The 17,426-nt window shown below is 39.2% G+C and overlaps 1 protein-coding gene across 8 annotated transcripts in view; it reads left to right on the top strand.

The window, feature by feature from the left end:
- The first annotated feature begins 204 nt into the window (after nt 1-204).
- Nucleotides 205-17,426, top strand: part of ZC3H14 (zinc finger CCCH-type containing 14) — a 51,723-nt gene continuing 34,501 nt past the window's right edge. For 3 of the 8 annotated variants that reach the window (XM_034992525.1, XM_034992524.1, XM_034992523.1), the window contains exons 1-9: nt 205-378; nt 840-882; nt 8,355-8,469; nt 10,666-10,706; nt 11,578-11,773; nt 12,323-12,752; nt 13,899-14,059; nt 14,445-14,545; nt 16,274-16,429. In XM_034992525.1, coding sequence (XP_034848416.1) covers nt 343-378; nt 840-882; nt 8,355-8,469; nt 10,666-10,706; nt 11,578-11,773; nt 12,323-12,752; nt 13,899-14,059; nt 14,445-14,545; nt 16,274-16,429 — 1,279 coding nt within the window. In that variant the 5' untranslated portion in view covers nt 205-342. Of the gene's footprint in view, nt 379-839; nt 883-7,532; nt 7,686-8,354; nt 8,470-10,665; nt 10,707-11,577; nt 11,774-12,322; nt 12,753-13,898; nt 14,060-14,444; nt 14,546-16,273; nt 16,430-17,426 lie in introns of those variants that run through there. The other 5 variants (XR_004676986.1, XM_034992522.1, XM_034992530.1 and 2 more) reach the window with 3 other exon arrangements.

The raw sequence follows: 17,426 nt of genomic DNA, 5'->3' as shown, positions 1-17,426 counted from the left end.
GTAAAATGAGTAAGTGAGGGCGAGGAAAGGGGAGCGCTCTCCAGGTGCCGGGAGCGGCGGAGAGAAACCGAGGGCATCCTCCGGCCGCTGCTCTCCTAGCCGCCAGCAGAGGCCGCCCGAATACAGACCCCGCGGGCCCAGGTGCGCGCAGGCGCAGGCGCAGGCGCGCTCGACTCTGCTCTCCCTGGCGCGCCGGGCCGGTGGGGGCGGGTCACGCAGATCGCGCGGCCGGGAGCTGGTAGCTGGCGGCTGCGGCGGCGGAGCTGCGGGGCCGGGAGCCGGCGCGGGGCTCTGGGGAAGCGAAGCGCCGCGCAGTGCTGAGCCCGCCGCCCGCCGGGAGCCATGGAAATCGGCACCGAGATCAGCCGCAAGATCCGGGTAAGGCCCGCGTCGGGCGGGGGCGGGAAGCCGGGCCTCGGCGGGCGGGCGGGCGCGCGGTTGTCAGGAGTAACGGGGACCGTGGGCCCGGCCTGGACGCCGCGGCCTACTCGCCGCCGGGGGCTCTCGGCGAGCTGCGGGGCCGGCGAACGACTCCTCCTCGGCCTGGGCCGCCTCGGGCCGACGGGCCGGAGAGCTCGGCGGGCGAGCGGGGCCGCGGCTGGAGAAAGCCGCCGGGAGCGGAAGGAGGCGTGGAGCGCCGGGCGAGAGACGCGCTCGGCGGCGGCTGGAGGGGCCCGCGGGGACGGGGGAGGGGCCCGGGCGCCTCCCCGCCCCCACCCGGGACCCGGGCGCCGAGCGGGCGGGAGGTGCGCGCAGCTGCCGAGTCGCCTCTGCGTTACGGAGCCGGTGCGTTTCCGCCTTTCTCACACGCGACGTTTGTCTTTCTCTTCTTCCCTCAGAGTGCCATTAAGGGGAAATTGCAAGAATTAGGAGCTTATGTTGGTAAGTTTTTTTGTTGTTGTCAGCGTAATGGAATTTAGGCTTTGCTGCTAACTGAATTTTAGTGAATGCATTTTTTTTTTTCCCTTCGTACTGTCGACTTTGGAGAAACCCCTTTTTACTTTCAAATCTGATTCTTTGCGGTTTCTTATTCTTACTGTCTTTTCTTGAAAGCTCTATATGCAACCTTGCTCCCCCCCCCCAAAAAAAACCCGCCTTTTAATATGGTGCTTTTAAGATTGTTTAGCCTCCTCTGTTGAGGCTGTCTTATTCTCCATGTTTATTTGATTCTGTTTTTCCTGTTCTCTTTGCTTTCCTCTTGATCTTCTTGTTTCAGAACTTACTTTGCATATGAATGTTTTCTGGCCGTTGCCTCTGCCGCGGTTCAGTGAGTTTTATTTTCAAATCTTTCTTTTTTCCTGTCTCTTTTCCTCTTAGCACCCACAGTAATGTTTTCTCTTTTTCTTTATGCTTTTATGATTTATAATTTGAGTGTTTACTTTGGATCAGGCACTGTGCTTAACCATTGTCTATGCGTTAGGTCATGATAATATCCAGGAGAACACTGGAAGGTAAGTGGTAATACTCCTATGTGTACAAGCAAGGAAACTGAGGCTTTGACTGTTTACTTGAGCAGTGCTTTATGGATTGAGATTTGGGTCTGTTTGGCTCCAAAGCTGGTGCCTCCTGTAAAAGTAATTTAGGACATGGTTCTCAAGGTGTGAGAGATGCCAAGGGTCTCTGAAGTCAAAACTGTTATCTCATTAATACTGAAAGGGTACTTGCCATTTGGATTGTGCAAAAGCATGAGTTAAACTGGTGGTACCTGAATCTGGAGATCTCACCGCAAACTCTGTGAGAAATTCTATCACCCCTCTCTTGGGAATTTTTTTAAAAAGCCGGTTTCACTTAATTAGTGAAGCAGTAAAAATATTTTTTTTAAATCTTGGCCCTTGCCTACGTCTTTTAAATGTGTGATGTGAGAAAATAGGAATTACTCATGAAGTACTTCTGTGTATTAAAACAGGTTGGTTTGTCTAAAGGGAAAGGATTTGTGTGATTGAGTTAGGCACCGTTTTCATGGAACATTATTTTTATCTCCTAACACTGACAAACTAGACATACACTTGGATATTTGGCAGACATATTCTTGAAAGTGAAAAGAGGAAAAGAACTGATACGCTTTTTTACCAATGACAAAAGTTAAGCTTTCAGGTGAAAATAGAATTTTGAAAAGTTTGTTTCTGCCATCATGAACTTGAAAGCTTCCCAGTACTTAAAAGAAGTTCTGATGATATTAACAAATGATTCTTTTGTATCTTGTAATGAATTGTATCAACATGTCAGTGATTTACCCTGAACCAGTAGTTTTTTCAAATGATCAGTGCATGATGTTACAAAATTATACAAGGGAAAAAGATTCATTAAAAGTAGAGGATGGATCAGTGGATTTTCATGTAACAAGGTACAAAAAGGTGATTGATAGAGTTTTAGTTTCCATATTGCTGCCTACCTTTAAGAAACTACCACTTGTTGAGTTTTGATGTAGTATCACAGAAGAATGTCCACATTATCTGAAAAGGCTTTTAAAATACAGTTGACCCTTGAACATCTTAGGGGTAGGGCTGCTGGACACTCCCCTCCCTGGCACAGTTGAAAAGATGAGTATAACTTTTGACTCTCTCCAGATTTACCTACTAATAGCCTATTGTTCATCAGAAGTCTTACTGTTAACATAACCAGTCCGTTAACACATATTTTGTATATTATGTGTACTCTATACTTTATTTTTACAGAAAGTAAGCTAGAGAAAAGAAAATATCACAAAAATCATAAGGAAGAGAACATGCGTTTTTGATACATGTATCAAAAAAAATCCAGGTATAATTGGACCCAGGCAGTTCAAACCCATGTTCAAGGGTCAGCTGTACTTTCTTTTCCAACTGTGTATTTGTGAAGCCAGATTTTCGTCATATTCTTCAATTAGAGCAACATATCATAACAGGTTAAATGCAAAAGTGGAAATTGAATCCAGCTGTCTTTTTAAAAACCAGATATTTAAATATAACTAGTTTTATGTTATTTTTTTGGAAAATTTATTTTTTATAAAAATGTTAATTATGTCATATAAATGGGTTTATTAACATGTGATAAGTGTTATTTTAAATAAGATTTTTAAATTCTCAGTTTTTCTAGCATGGTAATTATCAATAGATAATTCACATAAAAGTTCTTTTTGTCGTTGGTAACAGTGTATCAGTTCTTTTTCTCTTTTCACTTTCAAGAATATGTCTGCCAAATATCCAAGTGTATGTCTGGTTTGTCAGTGTTAGGAGATAAAAATAATGTTCCATGAAGAAGGTGGCTAACTCAGTCATGACCTGAGCTGAAATTAAGAGTTGGAAGCTTAACTGACTGACCCACCCTGGGTCATCAGAGCATAAAGCGAACCTGAGACCCAACGGTTTGAGAATTACTAATTTGGGGTGCCTGGGTGGCTCAGTTGGTTAAGCCACTGCCTTCCGCTCGGAACGTGATCCCAGGGTCGTGGGATTGAGCCCCATGTCAGGCTCCCTGCTCGGCAGAGAGCCTGCTTCTCCCTCTCCCTCTGCCTGCTGCTCTGCCTACTTGTGCTCTCTATCTTTCTGTTAAATAAATAAATAAAATCCTTAAAAAAAAAAAAAAAAGAATTACTAATTTACCACATGCTGGGCACTTTTTATAAACTATTTGTCAAGATTGTTCTAAGCCTTTAACAGATAAGAGAATTGAAGCTCAGAAGTAAAGATGAAGCTGAACCAGAATTGACTTATTATTTAATTTCTTCAACACTTGATGGATACCAGCTATGTGTCAGGAACTTGTTTGGTTCAAAAAGAAATCTACAGAAAACATCTAGCGTAAACTTTCTTAGTTCTAGCACATGAAAGCACAAACACGTGTTAATTGAGTCTAAGTTCAGTCTTATTGATGATTCCTATCATTTATCAAAAATCTCAAACCAAGAATTTTGAGTCTATTAAAAACTTGGTTTATAAGCTTAATGTTCAATATGAAATGAATTATAGTAAAAATACAAATAGTTTAAAAAATAAAAATAGTTTGATTTTCAGAATATTTTCATATAGTTACATTTGTTCCTGAACACAGTGCTAAGTGGGAATGGCAGGTAGTAGTATTTCTTTTACAACTAAAAAAAAATGGAGGGGCGCCTGGGTGGCTCAGTCAGTTAAGCATCTGCCTTTGGCTCAGGTCATGATTCCAGGGTTCTGGGATCCGGCTCCCTGCTCAGTGGGAAGCCTGCTTCGTCCTCTCTCTCTGCCTGCCGCTCCCCATCCTTGTGTGTGTGTGTGCGCGCGCGCGCGCTCTCTGTCAAATAAATAAAATCTTTTTTTTAAAAGAAAAAGCACTAAAAAAAGAGTCTTGGGAGTAGCAGAGCTGGTCAGTAGCAGATTTAAGACCAGAGAACTCAGGTCTTCTGTGTCCTTGATACCAGCAAAGGCATAGGAGTCACTCCTGTGTCCTCCTCTGGAATCCACTGAAATCTCTTCCAGTGATTGACACATTAGCATGGCTTCCCAGCTTGTGTCTGTTTCTTGACTGGACATTTCTTGAGGGCAGAGACTTAGTATTTGTGATGTCCCAGTGGCCTAGCAGAGAGTATGATTTTTTTTTTTTAAATAAGTGTTGATTAAGTAGAAAAACAGGGGTTACAGTTACTCTGAAATAAAAGTATACGTTACGAATTTAGGTTTACAGTTAGCTACCTGATTGTATGTTTATACATCATTGTCCTTCTGAAAAGGATGACTTTCTAATCCCTCTCTCTGTAAGAAAGTCCTGGAAACCTTTAAGGTTATGGAAGCAATAGTATTTAACAAATATTTGAGTATTTATTTTCAAGGCGTGGGGTGGCGAACAACTCTTAGGAGTGATAACTTCTTATTTGTGTTTATTTAAAATGGAGCACTTCAGTGGGAAGGCGATTACGGTTCAGAGCAGTCCTTCATTCACATGTTATTTTTTATTTAAAAAAATTCTTTTAGTATCCTTGACAATTTCATTCACATTTTAGAAGCCTGAACTTTGCATAAACCTCCAAAACACTCACTTTTTCCCCAGTAGAGATTTCAAATAAATTTGAGAAATCTGAAATCTGTGGAAATGTATCATGAACATGTTAATTTTTCAACAGATTCTTATTTTCTGTTTTGTATACTGAGGAAACTGTATGATTTTCCAATGGCTTGGTTGAGATATAATTAGTATATTAACATTGGTATATTAAACTGCATATTTAAAGTGTACAATTCGTTAAGTCTTGACAAATACACATGGTAATTAGACTAATGAACATATTCATTACTCCCAGAAGTTCCCTGGGGCTCCTTTTTATCCTTCCTTCCCGCTTTTCCCTGCCTTGACCCTGTACTGGAGCAGCCACGGATCTCACCTAGAATGTTAGAAAATGCAAGCTAATAGTGCCAGGAAAGCACATTTTCTTTCTTTCTTTCTTTTCTTTCTTTCTTTTCTTCTTTCTCTTTCTCTTTCTTTCTTTCTTGATTTTATTTATTTTATTTTATTTTTTTTTTAAGATTTTATTTATTTATTTGAGAGAGAGAGAATGAGAGACAGAGAGCAGGAGAGGGAGGAGGGTCAGAGGGAGAAGCAGACTCCCTGCCGAGCAGGGAGCCCGATGCGGGACTCGATCCAGGGACTCCAGGATCATGACCTGAGCCGAAGGCAGACGCTTAACCATCTGAGCCACCCAGGCGCCCTCTTGATTTTATTTATTTGACAGAAAGACAGGGCGTGCACCGGCAGGAGGAGCAGCAGGCAGAGGGAGAGGGAGAAGCAGGCTCCCCACTGAGCAGGGAGCCCGATGCAGGACTCGGTCCCAGGACCCTGGGATCATGACCTGAGCTGAAGGCAGACGCTTAACCCACTGAGCCACCCAGGCACCCAGGAAAGCACATTTTCATCATTGGCATTGTGAGGGAGAAAATCTGTGAAGGCTGGCAAAGCATTCTAACTTTTTTTGTTGACCTTTCCTGGGTTACCAATGGTAGTCCATAGGTGGTAGGTGCACTTTGCATAAATAGGTTACCAGGCTTACTTGCTGTAATTGCCAGAAACAGTGGGAACCTTTTGATACTGTGCAAAGAAAATAAATGACTGTCTTCTTGTTCCCACTTATATTCCCTCACATCATATTGCATGATTTCATTAAATATTCAGATTTCTTCAAGAGAACAAAAAGGCAGCCTACTGAATGGGAGAAGATATCTGCGAATGATACATCTGATAAGGGGTTCATATCCAAAATATATAAAAAACTTACACAACTTAACAACCCCCCCCCAAAAAAAATCCATTTAAAAAATGGACAGAGGACCTGAACAGACATTTTTCCAAATAAGACATACAGATGGCCAACGGACACTTGAAAAGATACTAACGTCACTAGTCATCAGGGAAATGCAAATCAAAACCACATATATCACTTTACACCTGTGTTAATGGCTGGAATCAAAGAGATAAGAACTTGGCAAGAATGTAGAGGAAAAGGGACCCTCATTCCGTTGGTGGGAATGCAAATTGGTGCAGCCACTATGGAAAACAATAACAATATGGAAGTTCCTCAAAAAAATTAAAAATAGGGGTGCCTGGGTGGTTCAGTCAGTTGAGCATCTGCCTTCAGCTCAGGTTATGATCCCAGGGTCCTGGGATTGAGCCCCACATCGGGCTCTCTCCTCAGCAGGAACCTGCTTCTCCCTCTCCCTGGTGCTCCCCTTACTTGTATTCTGTCTCTCTGTCAAGTAAATAAATAAAATCTTCAAAAAAAATTAAAAATACAAGTATTATATCCAGTAATTCCACTATTGGGTATTTACCCAAAGTAAACAAAACCACTGATTCGAAAAGATAACATGTTTCTCTATGTTATGTTGTAGCGTTATTTACAATAGCCAAGAAATGGAAGCAGCCCAAGTGTCCATTGATAGATGACTGTATAAAGAAGATAAGAGATATATATACGTGTGTATGTGTTTATAATGGAATATTACTCAGCCATTAAAAACAATGGGAACTTGCCATTTACAACAACATGGATGAACCTAGAGGGTATTACACTAAGTGAAATAAGTCACACAGAAAGACAAAACCATATGATTTTCTTATATGTGGAATCTAAAAAACAAAATGGGCACCTGGCTGGTTGAGTCAGTAGAGCATGTGACTCTTGATCTCAGTGTCGTGAGTTCAAGCCCCACGTTGGGTGTAGAGATAAGTTAAGTAAAAAATAAAAAAAACTAAAACCAACCCTGACTCTTAGATACACATAACAAATTGGTGGTTGCCAGAGGGGAGGTAGGTGAGGGATGGGTGAAGGGGATTAAGAGGTATAAATATCTAGTTATAAAATAAGTCATAGATGAAAAGTACAGCACAGGGAGTATAATCAGTTTTGTAATAACACTGTATGGTGGCACTAACTCTCCAGAGGCAGGGTTGCCACCTAGACTAAAATTTTTTGCAACATTTTTTTTTGTTAGTAAAATTGCAAGAGATCTAAATATCCAGTGACATAAAATGAGTAAATTGTATATTCATACCAATAGAGCAGTAAAAAATTTAGATTTCTCTCTCTCCATTTGTAGATTGGGCTAAGTATATTTGTGCTTTTCTTGAACTGGATTTTTGATGATTCTCCTTGAAACAAATGTTTTATAGTACTTCTTTTTTTGTCTGATAGTACTACTGAAATGAACCTTTCTGCCTACTTAGAAATACGAATCTTTAAGGTATTAAATCTGAAGGAATTTTTTTGGTGGGGATTAGAGTTCTTGATAAATGCCTTTGCTTCCTTATCTTTTTACAGTGGTGGTGGTGTTTTTGGTCCTAGACCTCACCTTCATAATCATTGTGTTAGGAGCATATGAAGTTGAAATTATTTAAATAAATTTTTTAAATGATAATTTTTGGGTGGTTTTAGTTTGTTTGCTGTTGGTGCAAATTGGTTACCCTGAGATAATAGAAATCTGCCTTTACTGAGGATAAAGATGTTCTCTTGAGAAATGAATATCATTTTGAAACAGGTAAACACAAAACTAGACAAAACTCAATTACTATTCTTGAGGGATGTCCATATGCTTTCTGGAAGCTTCTCTGAAATTGAGCATTATTGAAAAGATAAAAAGACAATGAATACACTCTCAAGTTTGATACTGTAATTCACAATATCTAGTTTTATAAGTATTTGTTAGATATTCCTAATTCCCATCCTTCTAGTAATTGAAATACCTATGTAATGAAGAGGGGGAAAAACTATACTTTCTTGTCCAACATAATTCTAGTAGAGCTGAGATATTAATTTTTAGAGCTATATCTATATTTTCAACTATATTGACTTTTAAGTAGAAGACAATATTGAGGAAAACATAAAGTTTTTATATACTTTTCCTTTTAACTAGATGAAGAACTTCCTGATTACATTATGGTGATGGTGGCCAACAAGAAAAGTCAGGACCAAATGACAGAGGACCTGTCCCTGTTTCTAGGGAACAACACAATTCGATTCACCGTATGGTATGTTTCTGAATTTTTACCCCTTAGACCAAAGTTTGGCACAAGTCAGAGTAGGTATTCTGTCTGAAAAGAGGTTCTTGACAGGAGAGTCAGATTCACTGTGGAGAGGGAGGTAGTGAGCCATGAGAGTGCAGCTTCTGGAGCCAGACTCCTGAGGTTGAATCCTGGATCTGCCTCTTGCCTTGGTTTTTCCATTTGTAAAATGGGATTAATAAATCCCCTTTATAGGCCTGTTGTAAGGATTAAATGAAATAATATGTGTAATGTACTTGTAGCTGTGCCTGGCCCATAACAAGTCCTTAGTCTATCTTAACTGCAGTTGTTATGTTTCTTTTGTAAATGTTTGCATCTTATTCCTTTCCCCCAACCAAAACCAGTTTACATGTATTTTGGGGGCTGGATTGACTTCCTAAATTGATTTCTCTAATGAGTTAACCTTTAGGAGGCAAAGTTTTTGGACAGAATTTCAAATCATTTTTAAAAGTTTGGAACTTTCTGAAGTTTGGAATTTTAAAAAGACAATTTTATGTTCAAATATAAATTCATGTTATAATTTTCAGTGTTCTTTTTCAAACCAAATATTGTCTTTAGTTTAGAATAGTGACTAAAGGCATAAGATTCAATTTAAGAAGGCAGGTTTGAGGTGGAGTGAGGGTGGCGGGAGGGTAATGATGTGACTGAGAATAGATCAGGAAGTACTCCTATAAGCGCCCTCACTCTGGGAACCACCAATTACAACACAGGTTGATAATGGAGCAAAAGTTGAGTGAGCCGAGTGGCCTGCTTACTTTGAATGGCAAGAGACTGGGAGAGGTAATAGGAGGCATTAAAGAGGGATATGAAACTGGTTAATTTCTTGCCTTTAAACTAAAGTTTATCTTGAAGGTGTTTTTGCCCCTCTGGGCCACTGTATGCTTTGCAAGTCTTGTGAACTTTTCTTGAAATTTCCCACAGAATTCTCTATGTTAGATTATACAGTTTTGTATGACATTCAGTGCAGTGGTTGATCCTCACATTTTTTGGTACAGCCAACTACTGCAGAGTGGGTGTCCTAACCCACTCATTACACTTAGTCCCCAGAATTTCCCAAAAAAGAGAGCGAGAGAGAGACTGTGGTACTTTTGACTGGGGAAGTTATCATGATTACCTTTTTTTTTTTTTTAAACTCTTCTGCACCCCAGGTATTTGTTTTGTTTCATATACATGTTTTATGACTTGACTTTTGGTTCAACCTTTGTATCACTTTTTGGGTTTGAGTCCCACTAATATACTATGGAAGATTGACCTAGAGATCCTTTCTTAGATAACTTGATGGAATGCCTGGGACACATTTCTTACATAAAGGACTAAATGAATTTGAATTTAAAATCAAATTAATTCAATTTTCTCATCTTGCCATAAATTCCTTAATATGTACTGATGCAAGTTACGGTATCTCTGTTTGGGCACTTTATTTCCCTGGTTAAGTGTTCATTGACATCAGCCTGAAATGGACTATTAGGATTGTTTGGAGCCCTGCACTAATTGTGTCCAAGGGGACAGTAGCATGTGACTGGGTTCTGGGTGAGACATTATAATGAGATATTTCTGGTATTTTCAGGAGGTACGGCTCTTGGAAGGGATTGTAAGGCAAATTTGCTTTGCACATAACTATTAAAATAGGCTATATTATAAGCAAGGTTGTAACCTGTGCTTGTTTACAGCATTAGTAATGAAGTGATACGTTTTGATACTATTTTTCAGGTTTTTTCACCTCTCCGAATTAAGTTGTTCCAGAAACCATATAAATAGATAAACTTAAACTCTGCTTTGTAGTAATAAGCTATATTACATATTTCTGATATTTTATCTTTTACCATATGCTACACGGAGTCTTTAGTCCTTATAAAACAAAATTACATTCTTTGTAGATCAAGACTGTGGTCAGATAATATCTTTGCCCTTATTTGTATAGAAGATAGATGTTGAAAGTAATGATGAAAAAATAATGATTTTTGATTGGCTTCTATAGTATTCATATAAGCCTTTTTTAAAAATGTGGCATTTTTTTAACTTTGATACTTTTTGTCCATTAATTACCATTTATCAGTATTTATATTTGAAGGTAGATTCTATAATGTCATCAAATTTCAAGTGATAGTTGAAATAAAATCTTGATTGAAGGAAGCTTTAATATTTTTGTTTTTTTTCTTTTAGGCTTCATGGTGTGTTAGATAAACTTCGCTCTGTTACAACTGGTAAGATTCATTCAAACGTTTGGAATTTACTATAGCATTTTCTTTTAAGATCGTATTTATTTGCAAGAGAGAGAGATCACGAGCAGGGAGAGGGGCAGAGGGAAAAACAGACTCCCCGCTGAGCAGGGAGCCCAATGTGGGGCTCGATCCCAGGACCCTGGGATCATGACCTGAGTTGAAAGCAGACACTTAACCAACTGAGGCACCCAGGCGCCCCTAACGTTTTCTTTCTAAAGCCGTTTATACTGCTTTGGAAAAAATTCCATAAATTTGAAAATAATAGTTTCTTGGAACTTTCTTAGTAAGCTCATGAATTATGAATTCAAGAGCAATAAATTTAACATAAAGATAATTTAAACAAGGGAAAGGAAACTATGCAATTTATCCTAAGGAGATAATTGTAAATGTGTGCAGTGTTTTTAGCTTCAAGGGTGTTTTAATATTTTATTTATTTAGTTTTAAAGATTATTTATTTGAAAAAGAGAGAAAGAGCGCACGCACAAGAATGTGGAGGGAGTACAGACGGAGAGAGAGGATCTCAAGCAGACTCTGTGCTAAGCACAGAGCCTGACATGGGGCTCAGTCCCACCGCCCATGAGATCACGACCTGAGCTGAAATCACTAGTCGGTTGCTCAACTGCCTGAGCTACCCAGGCGTCTCGAGGATGTTTTAATATTTTATAATGGAAAATTATTTGAAAGTTCAGTAATAGTAAATTGAATTAATTATTATATTAACTACGTGTGGAGTTAACAATCAGCCATTAAAAATGCTGTGGAAGAACACATTGCTTTTAAATTGGTGATGAAGAAGGGAAAGGTTCAGAGTTAATAAAAACAGCTTAAAAGGACCATGTGTTTCTTTTTCCAGACCCTTCCAGTCTTAAGTCTTCTGATACTAACATCTTTGATAATAACGTGTCTTCAAACAAGAGCTGTTTCAGTCGGGGAGATGAGAGAAGGCATGAAGCTGCAGTGCCACCTCTTGCGGTTGCTAGCACTAGACCTGAAAAAAGAGATTCCAGGGTTTCTACTAGTTCACAGGAGCAAAAAACCACTACTGTCAGGTAAGAGTCCTGTGTAGACCTGCTGTGGGTAGATGAGTATGTGTATGTGACCTTGACATTAGGTTTTAGATCTTTAAATTTTTGTTTTCAGAAATTTTTGGAAATACTGAGGTGGTTGTGAGCAATTTTTTTTTTAATTTTTTATTTATTTATTTTAGATTGAGAGAGAGAGAGAGAGCACAAGAGGGGGGAGCAGGAGAGGGAGAAGCAGACTCCCTGCCGAGCAGGGAGCCCAATGCGGGACTCGATCCCGGGACTCCAGGATCATGACTTGAGCCGAAGGCAATCGCTTAACCAACTGAGCCACCCAGGCGCCCCAAGCAATTTCTTTTTAACAAGATAATGATTAAGACCTATGTATGATTATCTTTTACCTCAAATATAGTAAATCAAAGTTTTAAAAAAGAAAGTAATTTTAAAGTAGTTTTTAATGGAATACGTAAAGGGAGTATCTAAACTTTTTCATTAAAATTTAAGTATTCTTTGAAGATTTGAAGATACTGCTCTTAGTTGGTTAAAATTTTATGTGTATGTTGTTTTTAAAAATAGACAGACTTATGATGATGGAGCTGCAACCCGATTAATGTCAACTGTGAAGCCTCTGAGGGAGCCAGCACCCTCTGAAGATGTGATTGATATTAAGCCAGAACCAGATGATCTCATTGATGAAGACCTCAATTTTGTGCAGGAGAATCCTTTATCTCAGAAAAAACCTACAGTGACACTTGCATATGGTTCTTCTCGCCCTTCTATTGAAATTTATCGACCACCTGCAAGTCGAAATGCAGATAGTGGTGCTCATTTAAACAGGTTGCAATTTCAGCAGCAGCCAAACAGTATTCATGCTGCCAAGCAACCTGATATACAGAACAGCCGGGTATATGAAACAGGACGTTTGTGTGAACCAGAAATGCTTAACAGCTTGGAAGAGACTTACAGTCCTTTTTTCAGAAACAACTCAGAAAAAATGAGTATTGAGGTTTGTGTGTGTGTGTATATATATATATATTTATTTATTATTATTATTTTTTTAATTTTTAAAATTCTTTTAGTTTTTTAAGTAGGCTGCATGCCCATCATGGGGCTTGAACTTACAACCCTGAGATCAAGAGTCACATGCTCTACTAACTGATCCAGCTGGGCGCCCCTGCATATGCTTTTTTTTTTTTTTTTTTTTTTTTAAAGATTTTATTTATTTATATGACAGAGAGACACAGCAAGAGAGGGAACACAAGCAGGGGGAGCGGGAGAGGGAGAAGCAGGCTTCCCGCGGAGCAGGGAGCCCGATGCGGGGCTCGATCCCAGGACCCTGGGACCATGACCTGAGCCGAAGGCAGACGCGTAACGACTGAGCCACCCAGGCGCCCCCCTGCATATGCTTTTAAATTCTGGCTTCTTAGGCTGAAAATTGGCATTTCTTTTTTTTTTTTTTAAAGATTTTATTTATTTATTTGACAGAGAGAGAGACAGCGAGAGCAGGAACACAAGCAGGGGGAGTGGGAGAGGGAGAAGCAGGCTTCCCGCTGAGCAGGGAGCCCAATGTGGGACTCGATCCCAGGACCCTGGGATCATGACCTGAGCCGAAGGCAGATGCTTAACGACTGAGCCACCCAGGCGCCCCTGAAAATTGGCATTTCTTAAAACTGACTGTATCTGAAATAACTAAATGTTATTTGTTGCAAGTTTTCTTTAAACTGATTTCTATGCTATTCAACATACTACACCAGGTTTTCCTCTCCACAGCTGGCTTCTACAGATATGTGACACCTTGTTTACCTTCCTGGGATGCCATCATTTGAGATAACTGTAGCCTTACCTTATAATTTTGGTGGAATTTTAGGTCAGTTTTAGATTTTCCACGGCAGTTACTAGGAAACAACTAAGTAATTCCATTTTATGAGTTTCCTCACTGGTGCTATATTCTACTGTTTATAAATGAATGTAAAGCATTAGTTTTTGTTTTAGCTAACAATTGGCTATTAGGATAATACTTATTTTTATAAGAAACCAGGAAATAGCTTGTGAATTCTTAATATGATTGGCTTTTTCTTGGGGAAAAAAAATATTGTTGTAGAACTTTGTTTTTTCTCTGAGACTAGGTAAGCGTAAATTTATCTGATTGCAGGAAGAAAACTTTCGGAAGAGAAAGTTGCCTGTGGTAAGTTCAGTTGTTAAAGTAAAAAAATTCAATCATGATGGAGAAGAGGAGGAGGAAGATGATGACTGTGGGTCTCGTACAGGAAGCATCTCCAGCAGTGTGTCAGTGCCAGCAAAGCCTGAAAGGAGGTATCTTGACCATTGTCTGTAAATTAATCTTTAATTGCCTGATGGAATCTTCTGGGTTTCTTGAAGGAGGATATCCTGAAAATAAAATTTTAATAGCATGTAAGACTTTTCTTTTGGTTTTTGAGAAACAGATTAATGAAAGAGAAGTTGTTAAAATTGGAGAAGATTGCAGAGAATACTAAAAACTGGAATATGGTGGGGGGAGGGGGTGATCCAGACTCATTATTTAAAAAGTTAAAAGGTTCCAATCTAGTTGACATTTCCTAAAAACTACAACGAGTCTGTACAAAACCTAAGAGAAGACTGTAGCAAAGGCTTAATGGATAGCTAGCATGTAAAGAACTCAAATCTAAAATTTAATCAAAATACTTTTAACTTTTTTTAGACCTTCACTTCCACCTTCTAAACAAGCTAATAAGAATCTAATTTTGAAGGCTATATCTGAAGCTCAAGAATCTGTAACAAAAACAACTAACTATTCTACAGGTAATTTAAATGTATTATGTGTACATTAAGTGAGTTTTCTTTAACTCTTGAGGAAGCTAGAATTGGTTGCTTCCCAAGTTGTGGTATAGTAAAGACACTTGCCAGATGTCAGGACCAAGAAGAGGTTCAAAGAACTGTTTTAAAAGATCACTTTGAGAAGCTTCCAGCTGTCAGTGTAATTTAGTTCTTTGAGCAACTGTGTAATGCCTTTTATTCCCTCTTTCTAGTGTGTGTGAAATATATATTAAAATTTTAGTAGGGAGTTTTGATAAAGGTGGGACTTTTCATATTCATGGCATTGGAGTCAGCATTTGATAGGACTTTATGATCTGTAAAAGGGAGCAGAGTTGGATATTAAGAGGTCAGAATTAGAGAAATTTGGCTAGTGCATGAGCAGATTGGCTTCTTTGCTTTCAGTAGAACCCATTAAGGAATATAAGGCAGAGAATTGACTCATTTGTGATGTTCCTTCCCCAGTCCTAGTGGAAGTACTAAATTATTTTATGAGAGAATATAAGGGTATTGCATGTTTTTAAAACAAAACAAATAAGTCACGTATAATCTGACCTTACAAAAAGCTTGTTCTGAAATTAAACTAAATCATGGATGCCATATTGCTATAATTCTGTACTCTGCCCCACGTGCTGAAGCCAGTGTGTAAAACTTTCGGTTAATAAAAACTGATGATTGCCCACTCTAAAAATTTTTATTTTATCCTTGCTATGGATTTGATGACTGTTCTTTTAGCATTTTTCTGCTTTTTCATTCTCTTTTGTATCTCTTTTTGTGACCCCTTCCTAAAGTGGAAGTAAATTATGTTACCAGCTTTTGAACCTCATAGGTATCTGTCCTCTTGCTTCTCCTTTCTAACTTAACCTTGAACATAAACAGGTTTTGGCATATATAAGGATTATCAGGCAAAGGCCAAAACTAGACCTAATCTATTTACATTTCATTTCTTTGCCTTTCCACAATTGAGTAGTTTGTTTGTTTTTTTAAGATATTATTTGAGAGAGAGAGAGCATGAGCAGGGGTGGTGGGGAGAGGGAGAAGCAGGCTCCCCGCTGAGCAAGGAGCCCTATGCGGGGCTCGATCCCAGGACCCTGGGATCATGACCTGAGCCAAAATTGAGTCAGATGCTTAACCAGCTCAGCCACCCAGGTGCCCCTCTTTTTATAATAGTGGGAGATTCCCCAAGTATTTTTGAGAAACTAGCATTGAAGTTCATTCTCGACCTGTATTATGTAAATTATAATTTAAAGTTGTTACATGATCATGAAGCAAAGTTTAAACTACATTTGGTTAGGGTGCCTGGGTGGCTCAGTCGTTAAGCATCTGCCTTCAGCTCAGGTCATGATCCCAGAGTCCTGGGATCGAGGCCCACATCGGGCTCTCTGCTCAGTTGGGGAGCCTGCTTCTCCCTCTCCCTCTGCCTGCCGCTCTGCCTACTTGTGCTCTCTCTCTGTCAAATAAATAAATAAAATCTTAAAAAAAAAACTACATTTGATTAAAAATGAATACTTATATGTGGCAGTGTATTTATGGCATGTGCTTTAAAATGTATAGATGAAGCAGGTATCTAAGAAAAAAGGTGTTACCTGTGAACTGTTTCAAATTTTTCATATGTTCTAAACTCAAGGAGGCATTTATGTTTAAGAGGACATATTCACTGCTCAGTTTTGATGTATTACTGCATCTGCATTTCCCATCTTTTTTCCTTTTAAAAAGTCTCACAGAAACAGACACTTCCAGTTGCTCCCAGAACTCGAACTTCTCAAGAAGAATTGCTGGCAGAAATGGTCCAGGGGCAAAGCAGGACCCCCAGAATAAGTACCCCCATTAAAGAAGAGGAAACAAAGGGAGATAATATAGAAAAAAGCCAAGGTAATAATTTAAATAATACGTCATTCTCTACTCTTACACTTTTTCATGAGGCTTTAAACATTTCCCAGTGGGTATTTATGAAATGTTAGTTCTGTGAGAAAACTGGTCATTAGGCCCAAAAATAGGATGAGAAGGCACCATGAGGAAAGTCTAAGCCTACACATTTCAGAATCCTGAAAAGTCTTTTTATTATAGAATTTTTTAATGTTCTTACAAGTGGGAAGAATAGTGCAATGAATTCCCATGAACCCAGTTACCTGGCCTTAATAATTACCAGTATTTTGCTGGTCCTAAGAAAGTTTCTACTTAGAGATACATAGATACTTGCATTTTTTCTTCTTTTTGTTAATCCTACTCCTGTTCTCTTGAACTGGGAATTGCATCTTTAAATCTCCCTTCTTAGCATCCTTTCTTTGACCTGGCCAGTTGTCCCAGTGGCCCTACTTTATTCTTTTGTTGCTGGCAAACTGCAGTTAGCCTCAAGCTGATCTTTCTGCTTCCTTTCTCTCAACCCCCACTAACTCCATCTCCAGTACACTTTGCCTGTCTAAAGTTTGCTCTGATCATGTGACTTCTTCTTGAGAGCGTTATAATGTTTCCATCTCATGCATTGTCTGGGATTGATGCCATCAGCTTGGCCTTTAGGCAGTTTGGCTGTCTGGTCTCTGGGCCTGCCCAGTCATTTTCCACTGCTCTCCGACCTCTTCCTATCAAGAAAGGTCCTAGTTTCCATCTTTTTCTTTTCTATTGAGAGCTAAATTAGAAAACCCCACCAAAACTGAATGCTCGTCATGTTATTTCTGACTTATACTTTTCTAATGCTAGCATGCATTTTTTCATTCCTCCTGAACTGTTCTTGAAACTGTTTCAGGTTCATTTCAAATTTATTTGTTTCATGAGGCCTTAATGATTCCATTCTGTATTTGTCTCTTCATTCTCTCCTTAAAAAAAAAATCCTTGTATTGTGCATTTTGCCATGTCAGCATTATGTGCAAAT

The sequence above is a fragment of the Mirounga leonina genome, unplaced genomic scaffold (genome assembly GCF_011800145.1).
Source record: "Mirounga leonina isolate KUSES-001 unplaced genomic scaffold, KU_Mleo_1.0 Mir_82, whole genome shotgun sequence".
NCBI lineage: Eukaryota > Metazoa > Chordata > Mammalia > Carnivora > Phocidae > Mirounga > Mirounga leonina.
This window is presented reverse-complemented; position numbering and strand designations above follow the sequence as displayed.